Source organism: Bos taurus, chromosome 7 (genome assembly GCF_002263795.3).
Source record: "Bos taurus isolate L1 Dominette 01449 registration number 42190680 breed Hereford chromosome 7, ARS-UCD2.0, whole genome shotgun sequence".
In the NCBI taxonomy this organism is placed as follows: Eukaryota; Metazoa; Chordata; class Mammalia; order Artiodactyla; family Bovidae; genus Bos; species Bos taurus.
The window spans coordinates 80,273,956-80,296,327 of record NC_037334.1 but is presented as its reverse complement, the minus strand read 5'-3'; the positions used below and the strand labels follow the sequence as shown (position 1 = coordinate 80,296,327).

General features: G+C 43.4%; 1 protein-coding gene and 1 long non-coding RNA gene across 4 annotated transcripts in view; one reads left to right on the top strand and one right to left on the bottom strand.

Moving 5' to 3' along the window:
• TENM2 (teneurin transmembrane protein 2) overlaps positions 1-22,372 on the bottom strand; it is a 762,206-nt gene that overhangs the window by 5,994 nt on the left and 733,840 nt on the right. For all 3 annotated transcript variants that reach the window (XM_059888816.1, XM_059888817.1, XM_024995296.2), the window contains one exon: positions 19,994-21,608. In XM_059888816.1, the coding sequence (XP_059744799.1) occupies positions 19,994-21,608 (1,615 nt within the window). The remainder of the gene's footprint in view (positions 1-19,993; positions 21,609-22,372) is intronic.
• LOC101909274 (uncharacterized) overlaps positions 1-22,372 on the top strand; it is a 57,224-nt gene that overhangs the window by 12,099 nt on the left and 22,753 nt on the right. The gene's annotated exons all lie outside the window — the stretch shown is intronic.

The window sequence follows — 22,372 nt, the reverse complement described above, 5'->3', positions numbered from 1 at the left end:
GTCTCAGGGCCCTCAATACCATTTTTTTTCCTTCCAAGTTTGAGATAATATTGACATACAGAACCATATAATTTTATACAGCATGATTTAACTTACATCATGAAATGATTAGTACATTTAGTGAATACCTATTGTCTCACAGAGATACAAAATAAGAGAAAAACATTTTTTTTCTCTTATGATGGAAACTCCAGGATGGAAAACATACATCAGTTTTAGGTATATTTATCATGTCATACATTCTATCCCTAGCCCAATCTATGTTCTAAGCCAGATCACCCTAAATATACTCAGAATCAGCAAAAATGCACCTTATCATTTTCACATGGTGCCTTAATGGAGAGGAGAATGCCTAATAGAAACACTTGTCCATTATTTGATTTGATGATACACAAAAGGATTCATATAAGGAATGTTTGTTTTTAAATACTTTATTTATTTTGGGCTGCACTGGGCCTTCTGCTTGGGCTTTTCTCTAGTTGTGGCGAGTGGGACCTACTCTCTAGCTGCAGTGGTCGGGCTTCTCACTGAAGTGGCTTCTCTTGTTGCAGAGCACAGGCTTTAGGGCACATAGCTCCCAGGCTCTGCAGCACAGGCTCAGTAGTTGTGGCGCATGGGCTTTAGTTGCTTCACAGCATGTGGGATCTTCCTGGATCAGGGTTTGAACCCATGTCCCCTGCACTGGCAGACAGATTCTTTACCACTGAGCCACCAGGGAAGCCCCAGGACATGTTTTATTTGCACCTCAGTACCACTTGCGTGCTGATGCCAACTCCAAAATTTATGTTTCCATCTAGGACTTCTTCCTCAATGCCCAGCTTCTGTCCAAACCTCAGTTCCTTGTCTTCCTCTCCACATCTGTCACAGTAGCCTTCTTCATCCCTGATTATGGTAACTCCATCCTTTCAGCTACCATCCTGGACCTCTTTCTTTTTCTCACTCTCTATGTCTAATCCATCCATAAATCCTTTACTTTTGTTTTTAATTGAGGTAAATCTCATGTAACATAAAACTCATCATTTTAAAGTGCACAATTCAGTGGCTTCCAGTTACACTCACAATGTTGTACAATCATCGTTTCTGGAATTCATGAATTCCAAAACATGTTCATCATCCCCTCAAAACTGCATCACTATCAGTAGTCACTCTGCATTCTTCTTTCCCCTCAGTCCCTGACAACCGCCACTGCTTTCTGGTCTCCATGGATTTGCCTTTTCTGGATATTTCATATAAATGAAATCAAAGAACGTGTGGCCTTTCATATCTGGCTTCTTTAGCACATCATTTTCAAGGTTCATCCGTGTTGTAGCATGTATCAGTATATTATTATTATTTATGGATGAATATTCTGTTTGGATATATTCCATTTTGTTTATTCATTCATCAGTTAATGGATATTTGGGTAGTTTACACTTTTTTTTTTTTTACCTATTATGGATAATGCTGTTATGACTATCCATGTACTAACTTATTTATTTTTTTCATTTACTGCCAAGGTTTTTATTATTATTAGGATAACATTTAAACAAATGAAGTATAGTGATTTACAATGGTGCATTAGTTTCAGGTATAGCAAAGTGATTCAGTTATGTACATACATATATATTCTTTTTTTACTTTAGTTTTTATTTTATATTGGAATATAGTTGATTTACAGTGTTGTTTCAGGTGTACAGCTAACTGATTCAGCTATCCATATGCACATATTCATTCTTTTTCAGGTTATTTTCCTATATAGGTTATTACAGCATATTGAGTAGAGTTCCCTGTGCTATACAGTAGGTCCCTGTTGATTACCTATTTGATATATTAAAGTGAAGTTGATCAGTCGTGTCCAACTCTTGGCGACCCCATGGACTGTAGCCCACCAGGCTCCTCTGTCCATGGAATTTTCCACGCAAGAATACTGGAGTGGGTTGCCATTTCCTTCTCCAGGGGATCTTCCTGACCCAGGGATTGAACTCCGGTCTCCCCCATTGCAGGCAGATAATTTACCATCTGAGCCACCAGGGAAGCCCATTTTATATATAGTAGTTGTTATTTAGTTGCTAAGTTGTGTCCGACTTTGCAACCCCATGAACTGCAGCACTCCATGCTTCCCTGTCCTTCACCATCTCTTGTAGTTTGTTCAAACTCAGGTCCATTGAGTTGATGATGCCATCTAACCATCTCATCCTCTGTTGTCCCCTTCTCCTCCTGCCTTCAATCTTTCCCAGCATCAGGGTCTTTTCCAGTGAGTTGGCTCTTAACATCACGTGGCCAAAATATTGGAGCTTCAGCTTTAGTGTCAGTCCTTCCAGTGAATATTTAGGGTCAATGCCCTTTAGGACTGACTTCCTTGATTTCCTTGCTGTCCAAGGGACTCTCAAGAGCCTTTTCTAGTACCACAGTTTGAAAGCATTAAATTCTTCAGCACTCAGCCTTCTTTATGGTCCAACTCTCATATCTGTACATGACTACTGGGAAAACCATAGCTTTGACTAGATGGACCTTTGCCATTTGTCAGCAAAGTGATGTCTCTGCTTTTTAATACACGGTCTAGGTTTGTCATAGCTTTTCTTCCAAGGAGAAAATGTCTTTTAATTTTATGGCTGCAGTCACCATCTGCACTGATTTTGGAGCCCAAGAAAATTAAAATGAAATCTGTCACTGTTTCCACATTTTCCCCCATCTATTTCCCATGAAGTGATGGGACCAGATGCCATGATCTTCATTTTTTGAATGTTTAGTTTTAAGCCAGCTTTTTCACTTTCCTCTTACACCTTCATCAGGAGGCTCTTTGGTTCCTCTTCACTTTCTGCCACTAAAATGGTATCACCTGCATATCTAAGGTTGTTGATATTTCTCCTGGCAATCTTGATTCCAGCTTCATCAAGCCCAGCATTTCGCATGATGTCCTCTGCATATAAGTTAAATAAGCGGGGCGACAATATACTCCTTTGCCAACTTTGAACCAGTCCATCATTTCATGTCTAGTTCTAAATGTTGCTTCTTGTCCTGCAAACAGGTTTCTCAGGAAACAGGTAAGTTGATCTGGTACTCCCAATTGTCTAAGAATTTTCCACAGTTTGTTGTGATACACACAGTCAAAGGCTTTAGCATAGTCAATGATGCAGAAGTAGATGTTTTTCTGGAATTCCTTAGCTTTTTCTACAATCCAACAAATGTCGGCAATTTGTTCTCTAGTTCCTCTGCCTTTTCTAAACCAGCTTGTACATCTGGAAGTTCTCAGTTCATGTACTGCTGAAGCCTAACTTGAATAATTTTGAGCATAATTTTGTTAGCATGTGAAATGAGTGCAATTGTATGGTAGTTTGAACATTCTTTGGCATTGCCTTTCTTTGGGATTGGAATGAAAACTGACCTTTTCCAGCCCTGTGGCCACTGCAGAGTTTCCCAATTTGCTGGCATATTGAGTGCAGCACTTTAACAGCATCATCTTTTAGGATTTGAAATAGCTCAGCTGGAATTCCATCACCTCCACTAGCTTTGTTCATAGTAATGCTTCCTAAGGCCCACTTGACTTCACACTCCAGGATGTCTGGTTCTAGGTGAGTGACGACAGCATCATGATTATCCAGGTCATTAAGACCTTTTTTTGCACAGTTCTTCTGTGAATTCTTGCCACTTATAAATCTCTTCTGCTTCTATTAGGTCCTTGCTGCTTCTGTCCTTTATTGTGCCCAACTTTGCATGTTCCTTTGGTATCTTTAATTTTCTTGAAGAGATCTCTAGTCTTTCCCATTCTATTGTTTTCCTTTACTTCTTTGCATCATTAAGAAGGCTTTCTTATTTCTCCTTGCTGTTCTCTGAAACTCTGCATTCAGTTGGTTATATCTTTCCCTTTCTCCTTAGACTTTAACTTCTCCTCTTTTCTCAGCTATTTGTAAGGCCTCCTCGGACAACCACTTTGCCTTGTTGCATTTCTTTTTCTTGGGGATGGTTTTGGTTACCACCTGTAGAGAGTTACAAACCTCCATCCATAGTTCTTCAGGCACTCTGTCTACCAGATCTAGTCCCTTGAATCTATTTGTCACCCCTACTGTATAATTGTTAGGGATTTGATTTAGGTCATACCTGAAAGTCCTAGTGGTTTTCCCTACTTTCTTCAATTTAAGTCTGAATTTTGCAACAAGGAGCTGATGAGCTCAGCCATAGTCATCAACAGGTCTTGTTCTTGCTGACTAGATAGAGCTTTTTCACCTTCAGCTGCAAAAAATATAATCAATCTGGTTTCAGTATTGACCATCTGGTGATGTCCCTGTGTAGAGTCATCTCTTTTGTTGTTGGAAGAGGGTGTTTGCAATGACCAGTGCCTTCTCTTGGCAAATCTGTTAGCCTTTGCCCTGCTTCATTCTGTACTCCAAGGCCAAACTTGCCTGTTACTCCAGGTGTCTCCTGATTTGCTGCTTTTGCATTCCAGTCCCCTGTGATGAAAAGGACATTTTTTGGTGTTAATTCTAGGAGGTCTTGTAGGTCTTCATTGAACTGTTCAAGTTCAGCTTCTTTGGCATTAGTGATTGGGGCATGGACTTGGATTTTTGTGGTGTTGGATGGTTTGCCTTGGAAATAAACCCAAGTACTGCATTTCAGACTCTTGTTGACTATGAGGGCTACTCCACTTCTTCTTCGGGATTCTTGCCCACAGTAGTAGATATAATGGTCATCTGAATTAAGTTTGCCCATTCTCGTCCACTTTAATTCACTGATTCCTAAAATGTTGATGTTCACTCTTGCCGTCTCCTGTTTGACCACATCCGATTTACCCTGACTCATGGACCTAACATTCCAGGTTCCTATGAAACACTGTTCTTTACAGCATTGGATTTTACTTTCACCACCAGTTGTTGTTGTTCAGTTGAGACCCCATGGACTGCAGTATGCCAGGCTTACTCAAACTCATGTCCTTGAGTCGGTGTTGCCGTCCAACCATCTCGTCCTCTGTCCACAACTGGGTGTTGTTTCTCCTGTGGCCCAGCCTCTTCATTCTTTTGGAACTATTTCTCTGTTCTTCCCCAGTAGCATATTGGACACCTACCGACCTGGGGAGGGGCTTATCTTTCAGTGCCATATCTTTTTGCCTTTTCATACTCTGAATGGGGCTCTCAAGGCAAGAATACTGAAGTGGTTTGCCATTCCCTTCTCCAGGGGATCACATTTTGTTAGGCCATTAGTAGCACGGACATGCCCTCTAGCCTCTCCACATAGCTGGAAGACATGCCTGGTGCTCTGGCTGTCCCACTGCTGGCCCTCGTTCAGTGTGTAAACCTTCATGGGCCATTGGGTGTTGGTCAATGTGAAGCCGGGGGCTAAGGCAAAGGCCCTGCTGCAAGAGGGCCTGAGAGAGGCTGGAGCTGATGTTGGAGGACGCCCAGGAACAGAGGGCTCCTCCGGTTTTCCATTGCCTCTGGCTGCCCTGGGGCCAATCCACCAAGCTTCTAATTTATCCCTCCTTACCATGTTTTCCCCCAGCAACCACAAGTCTGCTTTCAAAGTCTTAGTCTGTTTCTGTGTTGCAAATGAGTTCATTTGTATCATTCTTTTTTAGATTCTACATATAAGTGATATCAAATGATATTTGTCTTTCTGTGTCTAACTTGACTCAGTATAACAATCTTTAGGGTCCATCCACATTGCTGCAAATGGCATTATTTTGTTCTTTTTATGGCCGAGTAATATTCCATTGTATATATGTCCCATATCTTTATCCATTCCTCTGTTGATGGACATTTAGGTTGCTTCCATGTCCTGGCTATTGTAAATAGTGCTGCAGTGAACACTAGGGTGCATGTATCTTTTCTAATTATGGTTTTCTCCAGATATGTGCCCAGGAGTGGGATTGCTGGATCACACGGGTAGCTCTGTTTTTCTTAAGAATTTCCATACTGTTCTCTGTAGTGGTGGTACCAATTTACATTCCCACCAACAGTGCAGGAGGGTTCCCTTTTCTGTACACTTTTTCAGCACTTATTGTTTGTAGACTTTTGATGATGACTATTCTGACTGGTGTGAGGTGATACCTCATTGTAGTTTTGATTTGCATTTCTCTGATAATTACTGATGTTGAGCATCTTTTCATGTACTTTATGGTCACATGTATGCCTTCTTTGGAGAAATGTCTGTTTAGATCTTCTGCCCATTTTTTGATTGGGTTGTTTGTTTTTGGCATGATCTGTTTGTACATTTTGGAGATTAAACATTGTTGGTTGTTTCACTTGCAAATAACTTCTCCCATTCTGTAGGTTGTCTTTTCATTTTGTGTACAGTTTCCTTTGCCATGCAAAAGCTTTTAAGTTTAATTTGGACCCATTTGTTTATTTGCGTAGTGACTATCTCTTATAATAGTTTTTAAGGTCTATTTTGTCTGATATGAATATTGCTACTCCAGCTTTCTTTTGATTTCCAGTTGCATAGAATATTCTTTACCATTCTCTCCCTTTCAGTCTGTATGTGTTCATGTCCCTAGATCTGAAGTGGGTCTCTACTAGACAGCATATATATGGGTCTTGTTTTTCCATTCAGCCAGTCTATGTCTTTTGTTGGAGCATGTAATCAATTTATGTTTAAAGTAATTATTGATATGTATGTTCTTATTGGAGAAGGAAATGGCAACCTACTCCAGGATTCTCCTGGAGAATCCCATGTGCAGAGGAAGCTGGTAGGCTATAGATGATGGAGTGGCAAAGAGTCGGATACAACTGAGTGACTTAGCATGCAAGCACCCACATGTCTTTATTGCTGTTTGGTTAATTGCTTTGGGTTTGTTTTTACAGCTCTTTTTTCCCCCTTCCTCTTTTCTTGTGGTTTGATGACTATCTTTAATGATGTGTTGGATTGCTTGTGTGTTTGTATCTGTTGTAGATTTTTGGTTTGAGGTTCCCATGAGGTTTTGATATAGCATCTATGTGTATGAGATTGTTTTAACTTGCTGATCTCTTAATTTCCTATGCACTTCTAATATCCTACATTTGTACTCTTCCCTCTTCTCACAATTGCTGGTTTTGATAACATATTTGTGTGTGATTTCCTACCCTTATGTTTGCCTTTACCATGAGCTTTTTGATTTGTAATTTCCTTGTTTCTAGTTGTGGCCTTTTCTTTTCTGCTTAGAGAAGCTCCTTTAGCATTTGTTGCAAAGCTAGCTTGGTGGTGCTGAATTCTCTTAGCTATTGCTTGTCTGTAAAGCTTTTGATTTCTCCACTGAATCGTAATGAGAGCCTTTCTGGGTAGAGTACTCTTGCTTGTAGGTTCTTCCCTTTCACCACTTTTTTTTTTTTCTTTTCACTACTTTAAATGTATCATGCCACTCTCTTCTGGTCTGCAGAGTTTCTGGGGAAAACCAGCTGACAGCCTTATGGGGATTCCCTTAAATATTATTTGTTGCTTGTCGTAATTTTTGGTTGTCTTTTATTTTTGTCACTTTGACTAATATGTGTCTCAGCATGTTCTTCCTTGAGTTTGTCTTATATGGGACAACTATGAACTTTGTGGACTTGAATGAGTATGTCCCTTCTTATGACAGGAGAGTTTGGTGCCTAATCTCTTCAAATATTTTCTCAGGCCCTTCTCTCTCTCTCATCTCCTTCTAGAACTCCTATAATGGGAATGTTGATGTTTTTAATGTCCCAGAGGTCTCTGAGACTGTTTTCATTTCTTTTTTTCTATTCCACAGCAGTGATTTCTACCACTCTCTTCCAGCTGACATATTTGTTCTTCTGTCTCACTTATTCTTCTATTGATTTATTCTAGACTATTTTTATTTCAGTTATTGTATTGTTAACCTCTGTTCTTTAAATATTTTAGGTCTTTTAAAAATGTTTCTTGTATCTTCTCAGTCTGTGCCTCCATTCATTTTCCAGGATCTTGGATCATCCTTACTATGATTATTCTGAATTCTTTTTCAGGTAGATTGCCTACCACCAGTTCACTTAATTGTACTTCTGGCTTTTTATCTTGTTCCTTCATCTGAAACATATTTCTTTGCCATCTCATTCTGTCTTTCTGTGTTTGTGGTCTCCTTTCTGCAGACTGTAGGGTTGTAGATCTTCTTGCTTCTTCTGTCCGTCTCCTCGTGGATGAGGCTGGTCTAAGAGGCTTGTGCAGGCTTCCTAGTGGGAGGGACTAGTTCCTGCCCACTGGTGAGTGGAGCTAGGTCTTGTCCCTCTGGTATGCAGAGCCATTTCAAGAGAGAGATTTTCAGGTGGCTTGTGATCTCAGTACAACTTTAGGCAGCCTGCCTGCTGATGAGGTTGTGTTCTCTCTCTGCTGATTGTTTGGCCTGGGGTGTCCGGGGACTACAGTCTGCAGGCTCTTGGGTGGGGCCAGGTGTTGGTGCCAAAATCATGACCTCTGGGAGACCTCACACCAATCACTGTTCCCTGGCACTTCTACCACCAGTGTCCTTGCCCCCACAAGTGAGCCACAGCCAATCGCCACATCCCCAGGAGACCCTCCCTACACTAGCCTTGCCAAGACCCACAGGTAGGTCTGGCCCAGACTGCTGTGTGGTCACTGCTTTTGCTGGGTGCCAGTACATGTGAAATCTTGTGTGCATCCTCCAAAAGTAGAGTCTCTGTTTCCTTCATTCCTCTGGAGCTCCTACACGCAAGCTCTGCTGGCCTTCAATGCCAAATGCTCTGGAACTCCTCCTCCTGTTGGCAGACTCAGCCTGGAGAGCCCAACATGGGGCTCAGAACTCACTCCTGTGGGAGAACCTCTGTGATATAATTATTTTCCAGTTTATGGGTTACCCATCCAGTGGGGACAGGATTTGATTATGTCACGCAAGTGCCCCTCCTACCATCTGGTTGTGACTTCTTTGGACGTTAAAATATCTTTTTTGGTAGGTTCCAGTCTTTTTCGTCAATGGCTGTTCAGCAGTTAGTTGTGATTTTGTGAGAAGAGGTCCTACTCAAGTCCTACTCTGCCATCTTGTCCAGAATTGAGGGCTCTACATATGTTCTTTTCCAGGTACTTTTCCATTAAAGGTTATTACAAGATATTGAACATACTTCCCTGTGCTATACAGGTCCTTGTTGTTTATTTTATATAAAGTATTGTGTCTGTGTTAATCTCAAACATCAAATATATTTCCCCCTCCCCCTTTCCCCTTTAGTAATCATCATACTTTGTTTTCTGTGTCTGTGAGTTTCTCTGTATTTTTAAAAATAACTTAGTTTGTACTATTTTTTAGATTCCACACATAAATTACATCATATATTTGTCTTTCTGACTTTTTCACTTAGTATGATAATCTCTAGGTTTATTCATATTGTTGCAAATGGCATTATTTTATTTTTTTATGGTCAAGTAATATTCCATTGTATATATGTACCATATCTTTTTTATCCATTCATTTGTTGATGGGCATTTGGATTGTTTCCATGTCTTGGCTATTATGAACAGTGCTGCTATGAACATAGAGGGGACATGTATCTTTTCGAATTATAATTTTATCTTTTCTGGTTATATGCCTGGGAGTGGGATTGCAGAATCATGTGATAGCTCTATTTTTAGTTTTTTTTTTTTTTTAAAGGAGCCTCCATACTGTTCTCCATACTGGCTGCACCAATCTACATTTCCACCAACAGTGTAGGAGGGTTCCCTTTTCTCTACACCCTCTCCAGCATTTGTTATTTGTAAACTTTAAAAAAAATTTAAGGGACTTCCCTGGTTGTCTAGTGGCTAAGATGCTGAGCTCCCAATGCAGGGGCCCGGGTTCAATTCCTGGTCAGGGAACTAGATCCCACATGCCACAGTGAAGATCAAAGATCCTATGTGCCATAACCCAGGGAAGCCAAACAAATAAATAAATAAATAATTTAAATATTTATTTGGCTGAGTCAGGTTTTAGTTGCAGCACTTGGGATCTTTAGTTTCAGTATGTGGGATCTAGTTTCCTCACCAGGGAGTGATCCTGGGCCCTTTGCATTGGGAGCGCAGAGACTTAGCTGCTGGACCACCAGGGAAGTCCCATTTGTAGACTTTTTGATAATGGTAAAAATTGACATTTGAAAATGTATTTTTAGTTCTCTTGTGTATACACCTAGGTGTGGAATTGCTGAGTCCTATGGTTAAATCTTTTAGTTTTACTTTTAAAACAGACCAGAATCTGTGTCTTCTCACCACTTCTACCATCTCAACCCTTGCCTCGTCTTCTAACTGGCCTCCCTGCTTTCACCTCTGCTCCACACACCCTGTCAACACAGCAGCCAGAATAAGCCCTTGTTGTTGTTGTTGAGTCACTTCAGTTGTGTCCGACTCTGTGCGACCCCATAGACGGCAGCCCAACAGGCTCCCCCGTCCCTGGGATTCTCCAGGCAAGAACACTGGAGTGGGTTGCCATTTCCTTCTCCAGTGCATGAAAGTGAAAAGTGAAAGTGAAGTCGCTCAGTCGTGTCCGACCCTCAGCGACCCCATGGACCGCAGCTTTCCAGGCTCCTCCATCCATGGGATTTTCCAGGCAAGAGTACTGGAGTGGGGTGCCAATAAGCCCTTAGCATTCCTCTACTCATTACACTCCAGGGATTCCCTCGTTTCTCTCAATGAAGAAGTGAAAGTTCTGCTAATGGTCTGTAGGGACCCTTAACATATGATCTCTCTTCTCCTGCTCTCTCTGCTTCAGCCTCTCTGCTATTTCTTAAACATGCTAGGTGCACACTCATCTTGGGGCCTTTATACTGGCAACCCCTCTACCTGGAATGTGCTGTCTCACTCTTCCCTTTTTCAAGTCTTGCTCAGATACTGCCTCCAATAAGGCTGACCTCAACCACCACATTTAACACCTGCCCATTCCCACCTAACAATCCCTAGTCCCCTTCCTTTTGCATCCCCCACTGCCAAAACTGTAACCACACTTTAACATGTGTCTCATATGGTTATTTATTGCATTCATTCTTTATTGTCTGTCTCCCTCACTGAGAATGTAAGCTCCACCAGGACAGGGAGTTAAATGTCTATTTTATTCACTGATGTCTCCCCAGGGCTGGCACAAAATAGGTGCTCAGTAAGGATTCATGGGGTGGATGAATGAAGAAACACTGAACATATGTGGCAAAAGCCACCCTGACTACTGTGTGTGACAGAGGAACTACCTGTACCTGCCTGAGAAGATGCATCTGAAGGGGTTGAATAAGGTCTACCCACCTCCTGCCCGGGGGCTGGTATGAGGGGCTTAATGCAACTTTGCTACTAAACACCCAGGCCTAGAAGACCCTTTAATGAGGGAGATTCTGGGATCCGTGGTGTATCCATCAGCCTTAGGTACAGACTAGGTATTGAATGACTTGGTAACTATACTTATTAACGATAGTCCATTTAAGACTGATTAACATCAATAATCATACATGTATACAGGCTGAGTTGCTTCAGTCATGTCCGACTCTGTGTGATTTAATGTAGCCTACCAGGATCCTCTGTCCATGGAATTCTCCTGGCAAGAATATTGGAGTGGGTTGTCATGCCCTCCTCCAGGGGATCTTCCCAACCCAGGGACTGAATGGGAGTCTCTTATGTCTCCTGCACTGGCAGGTGGGTTCTTTACCACTAGCGCCACCTGGGAAGCCCATTTAAGAGTCATTATCATCAATAATCATAAGAGAGATGCACATAAAAACCACAGTGAAATAGTACCTCATACCTCTCAGAATCACTGTCATCAAAAAGACAAGAAACAATAAGTGTTGGTGAGGATGTGGAGAAAAGGGAGTCCTTAAGCCCTGTTGATGGGAATGTTAATTGGTGTAGCCACCACAGAAAACAGTATGGAGGGTCCTCAAAAATTAAAAATACAACTGCTATATGATCTGGCAATTCTACTGCTGGGTATTTATCCAAAGAAAACACTAATTTGAAAAGACATATGCACCCCTATGTTCATTGCAGCGTTATATATAATAGCTAAGACATGGAACCTAAATGTCCATGGACAGATGAATGGATGAAGACAATGTGATGAATGAAGACATCTATAGTGGAATATTACCCAGCTATAAAAAAGAATGAAATCTTGCCATATGTGACAACACATATGAGGCTAATCTTATTGAAAGAAGTTAGCGAAAGACAAATACCGTATGTTTCTACTTAAGTGTGGACTTTAAAAAACAAAACAAATGAACAAATATATTAAAAAATAAGAGTCACAGATACAGAGAACAAACAGGTGGTTGACAGAGTGGAGATGAGTGGGGGAATGAGCTAAATAGATGAAGGGGATTAAGAGCTACAACTACCAGTTATAAATAGGTCACAGGGATGTAATGTACAACTCAGGGAATATGGTCGATAGCACTGTAATAACTGGTGCGTAATCTATAAAAATACTGAATCACTATGTTGTATACTTGAAGCTCATATAATATTGTAAGTCAACCATACATCAATAAAGAAGTCATTTAAGAATACAGGTTTGAAATTGCTTTAAAAATTGTGTCAGCATCCTAGCAGAGAGAAGCCTGGCTTTAGCCCAGCAACAATCATATACCCACAGAGCATCTGTGTGCAAAGTACTACTAGATGATGAATGCTGTGCAGTGTGGATTTCTAAACTGGGTATTCCTGGTCACCCATCATGGTCACCTGTCAAGATTGTTCTGCCATATCTAGGTATTATCTTACTGGTATTTGCTATCTAATTAAAAAATTGTTTTGCCTTGTCTACTTAAGGAAATCCATTTTAAAAAAGAAGAGACTTTATGTCACTACCATAAGTAGGAAGGCAGACTCGCTGCAAACAGAAAATAACTGTAAAATTAAAACAAAGCAATGCAATTAAATTGGAGCATGATTTTGTTACCTGCTACCGGGGGAGTCTTAGACCTGCTCTCTCCGTTAAAAAGGGAGATAAGAAGTGTTAATGAGGTGTTAAATACAACCAGCATCAACTGGAGGCTTTCTCCTTTGCCAATTTGGGAGAATAAAAAGAGCCTGGAAAGAAACTAACTTTCCCCATTTGTGTTGCCATGTTATTTAATACCTCATCTATACAACATATAAAATCATCACATTTTTCACCAGGGATATGAAGGGAATCCCACGAAAGGCAAGAGAAGAGGTCTTTGCCCTTAGCAGACTCTCCGCATCCTGACCTCTTCCCTGAAGGCATCTCTCCCTGTTCTCCAGGAGATAAGTTAACAACACCCTGCCTTGGGGACCACACATTTCTTCATTTTTTTTTTTTTTTTTGGCCACACCATACGGCATGCAGGATCTTAGTTCCCTGGCCAGGGATTGAACATGTGCCCCCTACAATGGACGTGCAGTCTTAACCACTGCACCACCAGGGAAGTCGCAAGGGACCAGACATTTTAATGGCCGCTCCGATGAACACTAATAGTTCATGTCATGTGTTTTCTTTTTTTAAAGTTTCTAACGTGGCTTGGTTTCCAAGTCTAAACCTCTTCTGAAATGTTTATTCAAGTCGCTTGTCTCTTCCATTTCGCAGAAGGCACTTGTGGCATCATACAGACACCTCTCCTCCTTTCAAAGCAATTGGTACCCTCTGATGATAGCCTCCCTAAACAATCAATCCTCGAGGTAGGAGCTGGTGATGTGGCCCCTCCTAACAGCTCATCACTCCCCCTCCTCATGTTCTTCGCAGCGAGTGCCGCTGGAGCACGTGCTCTGTAATACACACTGTCAGCACAGCGGCTTAGGTGCTAAGTGCAGACAGAGCAGAGGGTAGTGAGGAGGAGGCTGGGCCTCCCTCCTCTCAGGGAAATCAACCTCCATGAAGTCCGACTTCAAACCTGCATGAACCTGGGGGTCTGTAAGCCCAGAGATCCCCAAGGGAGAAAGGTGGGGAGCCAACCCAAGTCATTGTGGGTAACATTTCTGAGGTTTGCTTACCTCAGAATGTGGGGTTTCAGATTTGCCAGAGCAATGCCACTCAGGCCAGAGTTTGGGATCTGTTTCAAAGTAGAGCTGCAGACCCCTGGGAGCTCTAGGGAATTACATTAAGGGGATAACTTCACTTCTCACCTACAGACTTCCTGTCTCTGAGTCTAGAACTTCTTATAAAGCCAAATGCATTCCTACCATCAATCAGGCTTTGTGCAGGCCTCGGCTCTTTACATATCATGACTCACTTGCTCCTAACAGGGGGTCTATGCTGCCCGCCTCTGTGCCAGTAGAGGAAACAGCCTCCACCAGCCTCAAGAGGTGTCTGCTGCATTCAGGGAGCTGTATTTCCAAACAGCAAAGACTCTTTTGAGCACAACAGAGAGAGAGAGAGAGAGAGAGAATTTCTATTCATGGCATTCCTGCTGACTACACGTTAATTACTTCTTAAATTGTGAGCGGCAAGTTCAACCACTCTGCTCATCTCCTAAGATTCAAATTAAGAGTCACAAAGATGGGTTTACAGATGAGCCAACACTTGAATAGTGGAGAATGATTTGATGTTCTCCCCTGGGATGCGTCCTTCGGCGGTCATCTCATCTGCAGCAGGCAGCAGGCGTGGGCTTGTGCCTGGTCTAGCGCTCTCCACCCAGGTTCTCTTCCTCTGCTTTGACTGCAGACATTAGTCCTAGGCGTGGAGATTCTCTAATAGGACCTTTTATTTTAGACTCTTTCTAGTGTTTTCTGGATTCAGTTTTGTTGGACTTTGTTCAGCCTGGCTTTGATGCCCATTTATTGAGTCTCCATGAAGCACTGGAATGAGGAGTGTCATCTTGCTATGCAAAAACTCTGCTAATTTCTTTTTTCTATTTTTACTGGCGAATAGTTGATGTATTTATTTTAAATTATACTGCAGTAAAAACATTTGGAGTATATTATACTCCAATAAAATAATTCAAAAATACATGAAATTCTAAAATGATTTTTATTGGAGTATAGTTGCTTTACAATGTTGTGTTAGTTTCTGCTGTGCAGCAAAGTGAATCAGCTATACGTATTCATATATCCTTTCTTTTTTAGATTTCCTTCCCGTTTAGGTCACCACTGGGCACTGTTAAGTTCAGTTCAGTTTAGTCGCTCAGTCATGTCAGACTCTTTGCGACCCCATGAATCACAGCACGCCAGGCCTCCCTGTCCATCACCAACTCCCGGAGTTCACTGAGACTCACGTCCATCAAGTCAGTGATGCCATCCAGCCATCTCATCCTCTGTCGTCCCCTTCTCCTCCTGCCCCCAATCCCTCCCAGCATCAGAGTCTTTTCCAATGAGTCAATCTTCGCATGAGGTGGCCAAAGTACTGGAGTTTCAGCTTCAGCATCATTCCTTCCAAAGAAATCCCAGGGCTGATCTCCTTCAGAATGGACTGGTTGGATCTCCTTGCAGTCCAAGGGACTCTCAAGAGTCTTCTCCAACACCACAGTTCAAAAGCATCAATTCTTTGGTGCTCAGCCTTCTTCACAGTCCAACTCTCACATCCATACATAACCACAGGAAAAACCATAGCCTTGACCAGATGGACCTTTGTTGGCAAAGTAATGTTTCTGCTTTTGAATATGCTATCTAGGTTGGTCATAACTTTCCTTCCAAGGAGTAAGCGTCTTTTAATTTCATGGCTGCAGTCACCATCTGCAGTGATTTTGGAGCCCCCAAAAAATAAAGTCTGACACTGTTTCCACTGTTTCCCCATCTATTTCCCATGAAGTGATGGGACCAGATGCCATGATCTTCGTTTTCTGAATGTTGAGCTTTAAGCCAACTTTTTCACTCTCCTCTTTCACTTTCATCCAGAGGCTTTTTAGTTCCTCTTCACTTTCTGCCATAAGGGTGGTGTCATCTGCATATCTGAGGTTGTTGAGATTTCTCCCGGCAATCTTGATTCCAGCTTGTGCTTCTTCCAGTCCAGCATTTCTCATGATGTACTCTGCATATAAGTTAAATAAACAGGGTGACAATATACAGCCTGGACGAATTCCTTTTCTTATTTGGAACCAGTCTGTTGTTCCATGTCCAGTTCTAACTGTTGCTTCCTGACCTGCATATAGATTTCTCAAGAGGCAGGTCAGGTGGTCTGGTATTCCCATCTCTTTCAGAATTTTCCACAGTTTATTGTGATCCACACAGACAAAGGCTTTGGCATAGTCAATAAAGCAGAAATAGATGTTTTTCTGGAACTCTCTTGCTTTTTCCATGATCCAGCGGATGTTGGCAATTTGATCTCTGGTTCCTCTGCCTTTTCTAAAACCAGCTTGAACATCAGGAAGTTCACGGTTCACGTATTGCTGAAGCCTGGCTTGGAGAATTTTGAGCATTACTTTACTAGCATGTGAGATGAGTGCAATTGTGCGGTAGTTTGAGCATTCTTTGGCATTGCCTTTCTTTGGGATTGGAATGAAAACTGACCTTTTCCAGTCCTGGGGCCACTGCTGAGTTTTCCAAATTTGCTGGCATATTGAGTGCAGCACTTTCACAGCATCATCTTTCAGGATTTGAAATAGCTCCACTGGAATTCCATCACCTCCACTAGCTTTGTTCCTAGTGATGCTTTCTAAGGCCCATTTGACTTCACATTCCAGGATGTCTGGCTCTAGGTCAGTGATCACACCATCATGATTACCTGGGTCATGAAGATCTTTTTTGTACAGTTCTTCTGTGTATTCTTTCCATCTCTTCTTAATATCTTCTGCTTCTCTTAAGTCCATACCATTTCTGTCCTTTATCGAGCCCATCTTTGCATGAAATGTTCCTTTGGTATCTCTAATTTTCTTGAAGAGATCTCTAGTCATTCCCATTCTGTTGTTTTCCTCTATTTCTTTGCATTGATCGCTGAGGAAGGCTTTCTTATCTCTCCTTGCTATTCTTTGGAACTCTGCATTCAGATGCTTATATCTTTCCTTTTCTCCTTTGCTTTTCGCTTCTCTTCTTTTCATAGCTATTTGTAAGGCCTCCCCAGACAGCTATTTTGATTTTTTTGCATTTCTTTTCCATGGGGATGGTTTTGATCCCTGTCTCCTGTAAATGTCACGAACCTCATTCCATAGTTCATCAGGCACTCTATCTATCAGATCTAGGCCCTTAAATCTATTTCTCACTTCCACTGTATAATCATAAGGGATTTGATTTAGGTCATACCTGAATGGTCTAGTGGTTTTCCCTACTTTCTTCAATTTAAGTCTAAATTTGGCAATAAGGAGTTCATGATCTGAGCCACAGTCTTTTTGGGAGAACCAGGAGAGTTAGTGAGGTTGAATATGCTTTGCAAATGATTTTGTTTGGGTCTTGGTAGCTGTAGGGTGTCTGTTTAGCCCACACTGACGACTTCCATTTGCTTCTGGCTGATCCATCCCCAAGGTGTCCAGTGCCAAGAGGAATCTGGGAAGTGCATTCTTGGGGGTGGAGGCCTTCTTCTATGCCTGAGATAGGTGTGGCCTGCCGCCCCATTCCTATTGGTGTCTTCATCTGGAGACTTCCTCTCCCTTCCCCACTTCATAATGGCCTCAGCTCAAATGGCCCTTCCTCTGTGAGCACCCCAAAGAAATGAGATCCTTTGTTCTCTAACTCTTAGCTGTTTCATTTATCTTCACGGCCCTTGTCATTATCTGAAACTATATATATAGTGGTGTGTGTGTTTTCCTGAGACACTCTTTAGTTAGAAACTGCAGTGTGGTCAGTGGGAGAAGGAGAAGGTGGGATGATTTGAGAGAACAGCATTGAAACATATACGTTACTATATGTAAAATAGATAAGCAGTGCGATCTGATGGATGAAGCAGGGCACCCAAAGCTGGTGCTCTGTGACAACTTGGAAGGATAGGGTGGGGGGTGGTTCAGGATGGAGGGGGCACATATATTCCTATGACCAATTAAAATTGATGTACGGCAAAAACCACCACAATGCTGTAAAGTAATTATCCTCCAGTTAAAATAAATGAATTAAAAAAAAAAAAGAAACTGCAGTGAGCTGGGTGGACACAAACCCTGCTAAGCCCTGGGGAAGAGAAGCAGCCCTGGCAGAGTAGCATGGCAGGGCCTCCCGATGATGCACAGTGGGGCGACTAGAAGGGAACTAGCTTGGCTGTAACTCCTGTACTCCTGAGGTTCCAGCTGCTTCGGTTGTAGGGGGATGCTGGGTTCAACTTCAAAGGCTCTGGAACTTGTCAGTAAGGCACAGCATGGCCAGAAGTTGACCTTTAAGGTCATCTATTTCTGCAGCATGGGGCACTGAGGGCCACACTGTGCTCCAGGGAGCTGCTGCTTCCTTTCCTATCTTGGGGATGGATAAGTGATCCCTGGTTACCTGAGGGTAGGGACCCTCTGGGCTTGATGCTTCCCTGGCCCATGGCTAAGAGCTATGAGTTCCCTGGAACTTGGGGTGGGGCTTGGAATTGGGGTCCTCACTGTTATTCATCTACAATGCATGTTCAGGTGAGATGGCTCCATATTCTTTGCTGAATATTGGTCTTTTTCCTTCATCTATCCATCCATCTATCCAGATTTCCTTGTTTCTCTCCCCGAAAAAAGGGGCTCTATCTTGCAGTCCACTGCATCTCTAGTACTTATATGTTAGATGAAAATATCTGTCAATAGGTGAACAGACGGATGGATAAGGACCCTCATTTAACCAGTTTCTCACTTAGCATGAAGAAGCAGATTATTTGCCTTCCTTGACCTGTCTATCCAGACCTCTCTCCAAGCTTCCTATGTCCTTTTGACCTGTTTTTCTTTTTTCTGTGACTCAGCTCTGAGTGGCATGCAGGATTTAAGTTTCCCAATCAGGGATTGGACTTGCGCCCCCTGCAGTGGTAGCACAGAGTCTTAGCCACTGGACCACCAGGGAAGTCCCCTGTCCTTTTGGACTTTTGCTCATGTCTTTCTTCAGCCTTGAGCTCATTTCTACCACCAAGATCCCCTTCATTCTCAAGGTTTGAGGTGGGGCCCTTCTGGACTATGCCAAAATTTTCAAAACTGAAGTCATCTGCACATGCACCACACACACACTTCTTTGAGAGAAGTGTCTGCCTTGTTTCCATTGCATCCCCAGTAGGCATCACCAACTCGATGGACATGAGTTTGAGTAAGCTCCGGGAGTTGGTGATGGACAGGGAAGCCTGGCGTGCTGCAGTCCATGGGGTCACAAGGAGTCGGACATGACTGAGTGACTGAACTGAACCCCAGAATGAAGCATGTTGGTGCCTTAAAAACGCTTGTTGAATAAATACCTGGACAAACACCTATATGGTAGCATGGACTTAATCCCATTTTCCATTATCACTGCTTATTTGTATTTGTTTCTCACCAGCCTCATCATAAGGTCAGGAGCTGGGTCACAGACATCTCAATACCCACGCTGTTCCGTTGCTTCACTAGTAATGGTGATGTTAATAACACAAGCAGATACCCTTTCGTGAACGTCCTCTAAGTGCCAGGCACTGAACTTTACATACATAAGTTCATTTCCTTCTTACGATCACTCTGTGAGATGATTTTGTTAGTGCCCTTTTGCAGAGGAGGATACTACAGCTCAGAGATACTGGACAACCAGCCCAAGGTCCTTTGACTTATAAATAAAAGAATTTGAACCAGGTATTTCTGAGATTAGGGTCTCATCCTTTCCTCCTTCATAAGGTTGCTTTCCTCTTTTGAGTTAGAGAGGGCTCTTATAAAAGTTATTTCAATGGAAAGGACTTGAAAATAGCCAGGACATCTTCAAACAGAGCTGCCTGGCTAGCTCAGTTGGTAGAGCATGGGACTTTTAATTCCAGGGAAGATGGCCCTGGAGAAGGGAATGACAACCTACTCCAGTATTCTTGCCTGGAGAACTCCATGGATAGAGGAGCCTGGCAGGCTAGAGTTCATGGAGTCCAGAGAGTCAGACACGACTGAGTGACTAACATTTTCACACTTCTCTTCAAATAGAGCTAAGGACTGCTCTGTACTGTGATTGCTTGACTGTCCTCAATCCTGTACTGGCAGTGTACACAGCCCTCCAGGATTCTCCTAGCATCAGACATAAGACCTTGTTTCAAAGTCCCTGATAGTCTACTAGGACAACCACCCCACAGGGAGCCACTGCCCAACTGAGGTGGCCAGGTCCTTACCTGTCACATAGTTCTTCAAGTCCAGCTCATTGCTGAGAGGATTGTTGCTCTTGAACATGTACAGGTTAAAGGGGGCCGGCTCCTTGCCCACATTTTTCCACATGGTGTAGTCTGGAGAGGTCCACCGTCCCGCCAGCACGTCATAATCACGCTGTGTGAAGTGGACCAGCTTGGTGAGGGGATCGTAGAGTCCCCCGTGGAAGCCAATGACCATCTGGAAGTCAGGGTTGGAGTCGTAATAAATCTCCCCATAGGCGGTGTACTGCAGCTGCTTGATCATGAGACCATTGATGCTGAACACAGCCAGGGGCGTCCCCGTGTTATCCGAGGCAACGTAGTACTCCTCTCCACTGCTGCTCTCCATGGCAAAGAGGTGCCCCTGGAGGTCATAGTAGAGCGAGGTTATCTCTGAGTTGGAGTGATTGTAGACATGGGTGATGCGAGTCGGGTTGTGGAGGTCAGAGTAGAAATACTGCAGGTGGTGGCCCAGGTTGGTCTTGTAGGAAGCCCGCCGCCCCACGCCATCATAGCGGTATTGGACGCTCCAGCCACTGGCCTTGTTATAAGCCCTCGTTAGGAGGCCCTTGGAGTTGTACTCAAAGATGTCAGCCCCTCGCTGGCACAGATAGCCATCGTCGTCAATTTTGTACTGCACGTCGCCAAGCCTGGTTATCCGATCCCGGAGGTCGTAGCGCAAGGGCATGAGGCGCACACTGTTCCCTGGGTTCAGCAAGTGGAGGTTCCCGTTGAGGTCGTAGCTGTAGCGCCAGGTGGGGCGGTCATTGACGGCCACACTCTGGAGCTGCCCATCCCCATCATAGTCGTAGGTGTACTTAGTGGTGTTGGCGTAGGGCCCCAGTTTCAGCTCCCTCTTGATCACCCTGCCCATGCTGTCATACTGCACCGTCATCCAGTACATGAGGGACCGGAACATCTCGTATTGGACTTCCTTGATCCGCCCATGGGTGTCAAAGTGTTTGCTGAGGGTCATCACGGCCGTGGTGATGATCTGGTTGATGTCATAGTAGATGACCCCGAACTTGCCAAAGTGCTCCACTTTGCCGGAAATCTCATCATAGCGGTAGAGGTCAACGGGAAGGGGAGTCTCACTTATGACAGGCTTGATGCTTGCGATCCGGAAGCTGTTGTCGTGATAGGTGTATTCAAACCTAGCGTTGACCATGCCTTCCTCGGAGAACCTGTAGATCTGCTTGTCCACAAGTGGGCCGATCTTTCGGTACCTGATGGTGCAAGAGAAGCCCCCACTTTGGAGGTTGACCATTTTTAAGACGCCGGTGGTCTCATCATATCCGAAAGTGATGGCAGTGCTGTCATAGACAATCTCCGATAGCTTGGAGAGTTTCCCATACTTGTAGAATACCTGGCGTCCAGTGCCCAAAAAGGATGTCTTTAGGATGCGGCCATCATCACTGTAGTCAAAGATGACGGAAGCGTTGCTTTCAGGCGGGTTATAGGTGTTGCGGATGTAGCCAATGGAGGTGTGGGTGGACATGCTGTGCCGGGCGACGCTGGGCATGGTGACAGCGTGGAGGCGCTCAGAGGAGTCGTACTCAAATATGTACTGACGCTGACTCTGTAGCAGGAGCACCATGGACTGGAGGAGGAAAGGGGAAGGGAACACGTGAGTTAGCCATTTAGGACCCAGTGCTCAAATGGACGGAATTTATTCCATGTCCTGGATGGCAATTCAAAATCTGTGAAGGATGGGGAGATTTAGATTAGAGATTTAGGGTGAATTGATGTCATGGGGCATGCTACTCTATGGATCATGGCCGCTAGAGGAATGTTCCCCAAACTTTAATGTATGTGTAAAATACCCAGGGATCTGGTGAAAAGACAGATTCTGATTATATTGTTCAGTGTGAGAGGGCAGTGGGGAGGTGGCCTGTGAATCTACTTTGGGAACATCCCAGTGATGCTGGTGTTGCCTGGACCATAGTCTGAGTTGTAAGGGTTTGAAGGACTGAGATGAGAGGCACTGGGTTCGCCTCCAGGCTCAATGACAAGACATCCTGAGACTGGTGAGAAATGACTGCTGCTGGCCCGGCAGGGGGCAGGTATGATGCACATACTATGTTTGGGGGCACCCCCTACTAAGTCTCACCATAAAGCACATCCTTCGTTTAGAAGCCCCTGGAAAGATTAAATAACCTGGAATCATTGATTCTTTGGGGGAAAAAATGACCTCCAACTTGAAGCCATGGGGAGATTCTTGCCTTCCCTGATTGACCATTCATTCTGATATCTTCTGTCCTAATGAGAACAGTATTGAGGAGGGACCAAATAGACAGAAGCCCCTCTTACAGAAGAGGTAACAGCTCTGTCTGCAAGTGACCACTGTCATCAGGAGGCAAGAAG